General features: G+C 38.3%; 1 protein-coding gene across 1 annotated transcript in view; it reads right to left on the bottom strand.

The window, feature by feature from the left end:
* Positions 1-11,052, bottom strand: part of CEP112 (centrosomal protein 112) — a 153,763-nt gene that overhangs the window by 119,541 nt on the left and 23,170 nt on the right. Inside the window, exons 9-12 of the mRNA XM_062506577.1 lie at positions 4,831-4,917; positions 2,911-3,010; positions 1,606-1,724; positions 466-609 (exon numbers count right to left, since the gene is read on the bottom strand). Of these exons, the coding sequence (XP_062362561.1) occupies positions 466-609; positions 1,606-1,724; positions 2,911-3,010; positions 4,831-4,917 (450 nt within the window). The remainder of the gene's footprint in view (positions 1-465; positions 610-1,605; positions 1,725-2,910; positions 3,011-4,830; positions 4,918-11,052) is intronic.

Here is an 11,052-nt window from a genome sequence, read left to right as displayed (position 1 = left end):
GGGTGAGTAAAACATCATGCTTCTATGAAAACAGATGTAATATACAAATGGTCTACAAACCTGTAAAGACAAAAATTCTGCTAACTTGAATCAAATATTTCTAATTAAGCACAGATTCTAAGATATTGACTGAAGGGCTGCTTAATTTTATCTGGGGAATGAAATCCTTGGACTGGCTGCCAGGACAGTGCCCTCTCCCCAGGAGAGAACAACTGCACTGCACTACCAAAAATAAGGATGTGTGTGCATGAATCAAAGAATCATGGAAAGGTTTGGGGTGAGAGGGACTTTAAAAATCATCTGATTCCAGCCCTGCCATGGGCAGGGACACCTTCCACCATCCCAGGCTGCTCCAAGGCCTGTCCAACGTGGCCTTGAGCACTCCCAGACCAGTATGAGTATTTTTATTTTATTGAGTATTTTAAGAGACACTTGCTGTTGTGAGAGGTTGGCAGCCAAACCTACAGTTGACTTTGTCTGCTGCAAATACTCCTCCTCCATCTTGGCCAGCCGGGCGTTGGTTTCCTCCAGCAGCTCCTGCATATCCTCTGTGTGCTTCTTCCTGATGTTGAACTTCTCCTTCTCCATCTCAGCCACGGTATCGTGGAGCTGCACCACAAAAAAAGGCCCAGAGTAACAAATGGCATCTACAACCAGCATTGAGAAGTGGTATATTATTACAGCATATCAGCAGAACCACTGAAAAGCCCAGGTAGTCACACTGTGGAACTCTCTGGAAATATTGTTTCTCTGAAACAAGAAAAGACTGTGGCTGCCCCATCCCTGGAAGTGTCCAAGGACATGTTGGATGGGGATTGGAGCACTCGGGCACAGTGGAAGGTGGCACTGCCCATGGCAGGGGGTGGCACTGGATGAGCTTCAAGGTCCCTTCCAACCCAAACCAGTCTCGGATTCTATGGAAAAAAGCCCCAAACAAAAAAACGCCCAACACTGGAGCCTCAAGATCTTCAGCACAAAGGACAATTTATGATTTATGATTATGATTTGCCTTTAAGAAGGCAAGAATTAAATCCAACTTCATTTCTACATGCAGGATTGCAAAAAAAATTAAACTGTACAGCAAACTTCATGAAGGGAGGTGGGTCTGTCCTTTCTGTGACCCTCCCTCTCCTGAGAGGGGGAAGCAAGACAAACACTGACAATAATCTGGCCAAAGGTGACACTGTCTCACAATAAACATGCTCTTCCCTTTGCTTTGCTGCTGTCTTGAGTTGAACAATAAATAAAAATACATTGAAGAATTCATGACCCATTGCAAGACTAAGAGTTCAAAGGAATCACCGTGACAGCAGGTAGCAGCAGGTTTACCCAGATTAAAATTCCATGTCAGGTCAACCAGAAATAAACACTTCCCTAATACATCCAGAGACTTGCCAGGAGGCCAGATGAACCCCAGGAACAGGGTGACCAGCTGGGTGTAAAAGCATCAGCAAAAAGAGTCTTGATTACTTCAGGAAAAAATAAAATCAGTGCAAAAATCATCCCTGAAATGTATTCTGTATATTTATTTTTTTAGTGACAAAATGTATTATCCCAGATAAACACTGCAGGAGTCTGTCAAAGGAGGGAAGTACTGTTCATTACCCTTTTTTCCCACTCATTCTTCAAGGAATCATTGGTTTGCTCACACATCTTCTTCAGCTCCACAATCTGCTGCTCTTTGGCTTCTCTCACAACCTGGGACTCACGAACAAGGGTCTGAACTGTTAAAAATGGGAAAAAAATAAACAACCCATTCAAGACCTGTGGGATTTTTCAGTGCTGGCAATAGATACAATTAGTTTATGTCAGTTTTCCAACTGACCTGGCTTTCTGATGGTTTTTGGCTCTTAAATACTTAATGCATGTGCTGCTTTAAGATGTAGCACTTAGATTCTGTGTCATTACAAGGTGTTCTCTCTTTTCTACTTTGTTTACAGAATATTTCAGAGAGAGTTTTCCTTCCTGAAGGAGTAAATATACATCAGCAGAATTCTGTATAACCTCAAGTAAATAGTTATTTTAACCTGATTTCATGAGCATCCTCAGGGGAAAAAGGTCCTTGTGAAGGTTGAACACCCAAGATATACATGAAAATGAAGTTCCCCAACTTAAATTGCAAGTGATGGCATCACCATTAGTGGACAAAGCAGGTCCATATTCACACTTTCACCTTTCTTTGAGGATTTTCATTACCTGGAGCAGTGTGGGCAACTCCAACTCAACTTGTTCCAGCCAAGAACAACCACCAGCCCACAGAGAGAAGCCTCAGAGCCCTTGTTGGACAAATTACTTTCCCAAGGAGCAGGAAACAAAAGACATGGAACACTGTCCCTTTTGTACATAAATTACCAAATTTCTGTAATATTTTCCAGTGTGGTTTAGTCCATAGTGCAAATGGACTGCAAGGAATTCTGAAAGAAGCTAACATTAAAAAAACTGCTGACAAGCCACTCTCAGGGTGAGTTTTGTACTCGTGACACACTCAAGACTACTCATGTTTGAAATCTCATGCCACAATAGTCTTAAAAATAACCCATTGTGGTTTGATTAAAATGTACTGAATGTATAAAGAAATGAACTTTGAGCCAGGGATTAAAAAAAAAAAAAAACAAGAAAAAAAACTGAAATAATTGGCCAAAATATTTCAGTGGCATCAAAGATACGTTCTTTGGTGACACTCATAAAACCTGTGTTCAGTGTAATAGATCACAGGCCTCTTGGGACAACTTGGGTTGGAACAGCAGAGACAAATGGACAATAATCTCAGAATCTAAAGGAAGAAATTAAATCAAGAGCTGCAAATGATGAAGAAAGGGATGTCTGCAGAAGGAACACACAAGCCCACAGCCACAAGAGAATGCAGTACAATGCCACTACACAGAAGACAGCCATGAGGATAAAAATCACCTTTTTTCTCCAGTTTTCTTATTCTGTCCTCAGATTCTTTTTGTTTCTTCATGTAGGTGGACTTCAGCACATCTATTTCATCATTCTTTCTATCCAAAATCTGTAGAAAAAATTCAGAATATTTTAACATAAGTCCAAAACATTCCAAACTACAACCACTGCTCCAGATACATACACCCTGGTTTGCAAGAAGTGCTCAGGTAATGCAGGACTAAGTGATTGAACCTAAATCATTTTTCCAGCTACAACCGTCAAGTCATAAACAAAGTTTATGACTTATGGTTTAGACAGATGGAGGAAAAAGCAGATTTAAAAAGGAGTTTTATGTTTTAAGGTGAGTTTTTTCTGTTTTCTTTTAAACCTGGGTAAATGCAGTTTTGCTTTTGTTGTGTTTGGAAGTTTCATGGTGCTACTGCTGCAAATAGAAAAGATTTACATACTGATGTTGCCTAATAGTATTTAAAAGCATCTAAAATTCTCAGCAGATTGAAGAAATATTTAAATAAGTTGGTGAACTTCATTACTTCATTACAGTCTTTTGTGCTTCACCAATTGAAATTCCTAACATGGATCCCAAGGAACAATGGACTGGAACAGAGCAAGTATATGAGGGTAACTACACCCACATTTCTGTACAGGCTGGGTTTGGAAAGAAAAAAGCTTGAATATTTGCACACTTTGAGATAGTATTTTAATTTAAACTTTGTGTTTAAGATAAAGATTAAAGACACAGAAATTTTATAACAGTGCCCCAAATCTCTTATCAAACAGAAGCTTTCATCTTAAAACAATATTACTCCATCTGCAATAAACGTTTTGTGTCTTTAAAGATTAATACGACACTATTTAACCTTTTCTAAAATATCCAACGTTATTAAACAACTTCAAAAGACAGAATTCTAACATCAGTTAGGAAGGGATGACAACTCAAGGGATGAGAAAGCATTTAAACTATTTCTTATTCTCACAAAGCTGTTTCCTTTAGACTCGCAGCTTTGCTCACTGCTTCTGCTCCAAGGCCTTGAGAACAGATGAGCCAAATATGCACCTGACCAAATATCAACATCCTTTCAGAAGGCTTTGATGTGTCACAGAGTTGTGTCAAGCAACTTCCTCCAAGCCTGTGAGTCAGTCTTTAGGAAACAAAGCAGAGGCACCGAGCGATGCCGGGTTTACAGCGGGATCGGCACCGCTGGCACTGGGACTCCTGCTCCATCCCGGGATCAGAGCCCTGCCAGGGGCACCTGGCATCTCACAGGACTTCAGCCCACCTTTAGAACGTGGGATGAAGAGTAACAGCATGGTCTGGGGTGGGTATAACCCCCCCCAGCAGTGCTGTTGTGTGACACAGTAAGGGCAAACCCAGGGTAACCCAGAGAGTTGGTGCCATGTAAGTGCTGCAAGAATTCAGAGTGCAGGAGCTTTAAAAATGCAGTAACATCAAAAGGGGTGTTTGGGGAGCTGCCTCTGCTCAAAGACAGTGTCAAAACAGAGACAGGACAGCAAGCACTGCTGCTGGATGAGCCCGAACTGTTATATTTTACATTTTGTCCATGAAAAATTAATTTTGTTCACATTCTTCTCTAACACAAATGTTTTCCCTCTAACAGAAAAATCACGAGTTCATGATTTCCCACAGAAGTTGTTATGCTGGTAAAATAGGTTGTCTTGTTCTAACAAACAAATTGCCTTGCATTTTTGTCTCCTTTCTGCAACTGTTTTCCCCTCCCTAAGGATATGTTACCATAAAATATTCTGCATTCCTCTCAGTTTATGCCAACTGTTACCTATAATTTGACTTCCACTGAACGTTAATTGCAATTGTGAAGAAGTTAAAGAACTGATAAATATTTATGATAATCATAGTCTCTATTACTGTTTAATACACTGCTTTTGGAAAAAAATACAAACACTTCTTACCTTTTGAACGTCAGCATCGTGCTTCTGTTGTAATTTCAGTTTTTCTTCGTGAAATTTACCTTCTGCTATTTTCATTTTCATTTCCAGCTTTAAAAGTAAAACAGAATAGATACATAGTTTAAATAAAGAATAAATTACACCAATGACCTATTCATAACTTTTAAATTATTCATTTATGTCTTTCAGAAATCACCAACAAAGAAATCTTATGAAAAAAATCTATATTCAGCTTATCAATATTTTCATATTTATTTGATACAATTGTTAAAAAAGATGTCAGCCTACAACATCTCTTTAGAAAAATGGATTTGTAGGATGTTTTAGTTGGCAATAAACACAACTGCTACTGCCCAGAAAAAGCTATCATGCTTAATTTAAATAAACACTTAGGAATAAAACTTTAATATTTCTGTTAATATACCAAGTTTGGTAAACTCATTTTCATTTCTTCAGGCAGGTGTTACATTTACACAAAGAATGTCCTTTAGCCCAGATGCACGTTTGTTTTTGTTTGTTTTCTATTATTCACTGAGTTCACATTATAAACACATTTCCTTTTAAAGGTGACTTATGATGGGATTAAGGATTGGATCACTGAAATACATTTCCTGTTCTGCCTGTGTTTGTTCAAAGCTGTACTTGAACCCCTCCAACACAAAAACACGTTGCCAACTCTTACTTAGAGTCTAGGTTTCCACCTTTCAAGTATTTTTGAATCTCTTGCATGTTTTCAGCACGCTGTTAAAGGCTGTCTTCAGGACAGCTATGAGAGGAATTTCATGTTTTCAGGCTTTTCTAGGAACCAAAAGTGACACCTTGAGCTCAGATTCAGGCTGTTCCACTCCTACATTTATGAACAGTGTTCAAAAAGCAAAGTGAGCTGAAAAGCATTGTCAGAAGACAGAACCTGATCACCCTCACTTTATAAAGGGAGGACAAAAGCCCCTCCAGGAAATGACTCTAAGTGGTCTTTGGCCAACAGAAAACTTTGTGTTTGACTTTTGGGTGTTCTGAAAGGTGCTGAGGTACCCCCATATCGAGGCTGGACACTGCACTCCCATCACCATCCAGCCACTTCCATCTCTGATGTTTTTATTTAGCTCAACTCAGAACCAGATTTGTAATATCCCAGCTCACAAACTCCAAAGGAAATGACAGCATTATTCATTCTGCCTTTATTTTCCATGCCCTTCACTAACCAAAAGTTGCCATTCAAGCATGAGTTTTTTATCTCACACAGACCAACACTAAACACAGTACAAATTATTCATTTTTTACATGACTCACTTGTCTTACAGATTTGTTGGGACTTGAAAACATCACGATGTTATCGTGACTGAAAACATGAGCTACAAAAATCCAACTCAACTCAAAAATGCTGTGCAGTAAACATCGAAGGCTCCTCAAGAAGTGAAAAGAGAAGGAAGAGCAGAAAATTGTTTCATTTTCTGAAGTCATCAATACCAGCAACACTTATACCCAACAACCACTTATTACACCACAGATAAAGCAATTCATCTCCCAACTGTTTGCACATAGCCTTATGCAAATTAATGGAGGAGGAAAAAAAAGTTAGGTTGACAATTAATCCAAAGAAAATAAATAATATTCTCAGCTGTCAGCCAACCCTTTTATCATCCCAAAATAAGCATCATGATAAAAATGCATCTTCTATTCATGAAATCTATGCATATGTATATATGAAAAGAAATATATGCGTATATCGCTCCAAAAAAGTGACATTATAGAAGAAAATCTTAGTACCAGGTGATGAATAAGTGTTGATTTAATAAAAAGAGCACAGTAATCCACTTCAGATAGACAGCTTCTGAACATGCCATAAATAAATATGAAAGTCTTGTAAAAACACAAATACCAGAAACTAAACATGAAAGAAACTCCAATCTACTTGAATTAGATTAAAAGCCTTTGAATGACTGAGGTACAGCTACTGCCCTCACACAGCTACTAAATCCACACAAATTACGTTTAAAACTCATTAATAACATCAGAATTTCTCGGCTGATTGAAATGAATCCTTGGTGGTTTGTATCAGCCGAGAGCTGGTCTAGCTTTTATTATGCCGTACAATGAAATAATACAAAAATAAATCAAAATCAGGAATTTCACTTGAATTAAAGATGGACATACATATTTGCAAGTGCTGCTGATTGTTCTCAGCCACGGGCTGTTTTCCCCCAGGCTGACAACAGAACTCCCTGTACTTGAAGCTGGTTCCCACTCCTCGTTAATCTTCCCATTATTAGCACCACCCTTGCACTTGCACCAGCTCCCATCAATTTTAGCTCATTAATTCATTACACCACTTCCACCAGAACAGCCATCTCTTAAAATGTCACCGTTTTGGGACTGCTTTCCAAAAAGGAGAGCTAATTGCAACCAAACAACTGGGAAAAATGTGTCCAAGATACAGAATCAGCCCTTAATGAATGCAACTGTTATAATGAAGTAGATTGCTTTTCCTCTAAGTATTACAAATAAAATAATTTTAAAAATTGGTGAAAAATCACAAAGAACAACTTCTCATGAGGTGAGGGCAGAAAAGGGGACACCTTGAAAAGTACTCAAGGTCCTCAACTTCTATAAACTTCACTAAGTTTCAGCACCCTAGGCACTTTCTGCCCCATCTGCCTCATCCACAGCTTCCCTAATTTTATCTCTACATATAAAGAAATGTGAGAAGTCCATATTAAAGAGTCTGAAATTCAATAGTTGATGTGCACATTAAGTTTATGGCTACTGTTGAGAGAAAAGCTGTATTTGTACTGAGTAACTGGTAAAAAAAAATTCTTAAAAAAATTAAAACTCTCCAACAGCATTTGAATTTTGTAATGGTCCATAGTTCCAACCCCACATGTATCTTCATCACAGCTTCTGGAAGTGTTAGCTTGAACATTTGCTGTAAAACTTATGATATATTGGTTCAAAAAACCTACACTCAATTTCTTGAGCTGAAAACTGCTGGAGAAGGCAGAAAACATGAGGACAACACCACAGCATCCTACAGCAAAGCCTGGAGGACTGCTTTCATTTCCAAATCTGCTTTTTGACCCACCCTCTCTCTGAGGCAGAGTCCCAATCTCATCGCATACGTCGATAAAAAATTGAGTCATGCAAACACATTTTATGCAGTGAGCTCATGAAGGCTGGGGTGGAAGCAAAAGGGCTCAGCTCTCCCCAGCTGGGAGTGAAATGCCTCCCATTTGAAAGCTGAAGCACATCATTAAATACTAATTTCAATCAAGGAATATCTTTCCAATTAGAACCACTCCAAAGCGAGGTGGAGTCTGTCCACAGATCCCAAATGTCAAACCTCAGCTTGTCCCAATTTCCTGTGGAGCAGCTCTAGGTAACTGCATGTGCTGCTCTTCCATGCACTGCCCTCTGCACTTCAGCTTGACTTTATTTATTCAACACATATTAAGAAACAAAATAACATACAGCAGTACCAAAGACCTTCATAAGTTTTAGAGAAATCAGATAAAACCAACTTTTCTAAGTCGTTCACTTTGTTAAACGCAATTTATGGCGCTCGTGTTCATTGGTTTTAATATCTTTTATCACCAGTTAAGAGGCAGCAGAGAATATGAAATTTATGGCATGTTACCATTCAGACAAGGGGAAAAAAAGTGTAGATATTTAGCTATAGTTGGGAAGTTTGCAAGTATGTATGAAACGCAGCCATTGCTTTTGGCTGAACATCATTCCTTTGGATTTCTGTCATTGTTTATCCTCCTCACAAAGAGAATGAGGCAATTAAACCCTAAGGCCATGTAAACAGTACTGATGTCAAACATCTGTGCTGTCCCTGTTATTTAAAGCCATGAAGGGTGGTAGCAACACAGCTGCTTTTATGTGCCTAGTCACACTTTCTTCCTCATTTAAAAAAACAAAATACCAGCATGTAGTTACCTGAAATTGGGGTTTTGGGGTATCACTGTCCAGATTCCACAGCACAGCTCAGGTGCTAGGAACATTTAACAATTGCCAGGCTTAAACTGACAACTAATCTGCAACTGTCATACATCTCCAGGGGGAAAAAACTGATCCCTCCTTTGTTCTTGACAGAGGACAATCATTCATCTTGTCCCCACTTACCTTAATTTGTCGAAATATTGAAATTCCTGATTTAAAAGCAGATCAATAAGTGGGTTAGCAATATGAATCACTGAACTCCTGCCCACTTGTCTTCATTCCAGGGCTCACCCTCAGGCCAGGGGGCACATCTCAGAGCTTTAACATCCATCACATCAGGGGTTTTGGCTATCTGACAAAACAGAACTTGTTGCTTGCCAGGTTTGTTGTTTTTTTTTTTTTTTTCCCAAACCCTATGAATATATGGGGGAGGGAGGGAGGAAGCGAGGAAGGGGGAGAAGGATGTAAACAATAAATGAGAACTTCAAAGTAAGAACTAACAATGCAGAACAATGACTTGTGTATCTTACAGTACACGACAAAAGTTATTTGTCTTGGTGTTCTGCAGCTGCTAAAAGGAATCAGTGCACAGCACACAAAGCTTTGATATTTCCACAGAAGAAAAAGATTTCTTAAAAAATATCAACAAACAACTCGAACTTTCTACTGAATTGTGCTTACTCAATTTTCACGTGCAGGGTTAAAATAATAAATATTGATAATTTATACAGTGTTTTAAACCATACAGGAAGGCCAAGACACAAGAAACTGGACTTGCAAAACAGTCAAGATTTATTATAAATACACACTGACTTCAGACTAAGGTAATTTGGAACAGTGTATTTCACTTCATCATTAACAAGCTGTCTGATCTCATTGTGCTATTTCTGTATCATACTGTATCCTCAAAACATTTTAAGACTAGCTTTGAGGTATATGAATACTTTCCACACTTTACAAAAAAAGTCTCGGAGTATTTAAAAGAAAATCACTGGTGAGAAAAACAGGAAAAAACTTATATTTCATAACAATATATTTGAAAAGTTTCTATATTAAGTGAAAATTTTAGCCATATTGGAACTAATCTTCCATTTTCAAATTGAATAGCTGAAAACTTTGCGCTCAGTTTACAGGATGTGGAAAAAATACTGTTCACTTCCCATTTCAGAAAATAAACAAATTTATAAGTACATTTTGAAACAGTACATCATTAACCACTCCAATTACAGCATTGAATATCATCAATGTTTTTATCCAATGCGATGACTAAGGTGAAATAAATGTCTTGGAAAGCCTCTGTTGCAAAGAGCTCAGGAAATCAGAGATGGACTGTAATAAAAACAGCATCAAACAAGTGGAACAGCCAGAAATTAGAATGTAAAAAGCCCCTTTATAAACATGGCATTTTGCCCAGATTCAAAGGTCCTTCCACAAAAGTCCATGTTTATGGCCTGAACCGGATTATTTGACCTAACAAACATTTATAATTCCCACCACATATCTACCCTTCTTTGTATCTTTACTCTTTGAAAACAATACAATTGCTACTTCCAATTACAATATTTTTACACATTACTCTTTAACGGGAAACTAGATACTCAATTAAAAATTAATATGACATTGCACCATTCTTATAGCCACTAAAAATTAAAAGTTTTGAGCTAAGCCAAAACTTGCCAGCTTCCCCACCAAGAAAAATCTGACTTTTTAAATGACACTGAAATTAATGCACATTTGCTTGATACAGAAAAATAATTGAATGGACAATTGTTCTTATTCATATGTAAATGTCATTAGGCTCTTTCAAGAGGGAACAATGTATTTTTCATGGATTTCCATGTTGGGGGTGGTGGGAAGAAGGAGAAGTGCACCCAGCTCTGCATCCCAACAACTGTAATAACTGGAAGTGGTATTTGTGCTCCCAAGAATGTTTTCTCTGGCCAGTAAACTTAACATGGATATTAGCACTACAACACATTGTGTTATTAACAGCTTTATTTGCAGGGTCCCACTTCCACATGGAACAAAGGTCTGCCACCAGTGGGAGACACTGACATCAGCAAGGAACAAAAAAAGTTCAGTGTATGCTTAGAAATTAAGAAAGTTTAGCCACAGCACTATTAAATGCAATTTCTTAAAGACAGCTCAGCAAATGCAACAAGCTGTATCTTCAGTTGCCAGCACTGAGAACTGCACCCAGGTGAACATGCAGGAATCGTGCAGATTTCCAAGGGATTTAGTGAAATATGAATATAACACAAGGTACCACTTGAGAATTTCATGGAA

Source organism: Cinclus cinclus, chromosome 20, assembly GCF_963662255.1.
Source record: "Cinclus cinclus chromosome 20, bCinCin1.1, whole genome shotgun sequence".
In the NCBI taxonomy this organism is placed as follows: Eukaryota; Metazoa; Chordata; class Aves; order Passeriformes; family Cinclidae; genus Cinclus; species Cinclus cinclus.
Note: the sequence above shows the minus strand (reverse complement) of the source record. Positions and strands in the feature narration are given on the sequence as shown.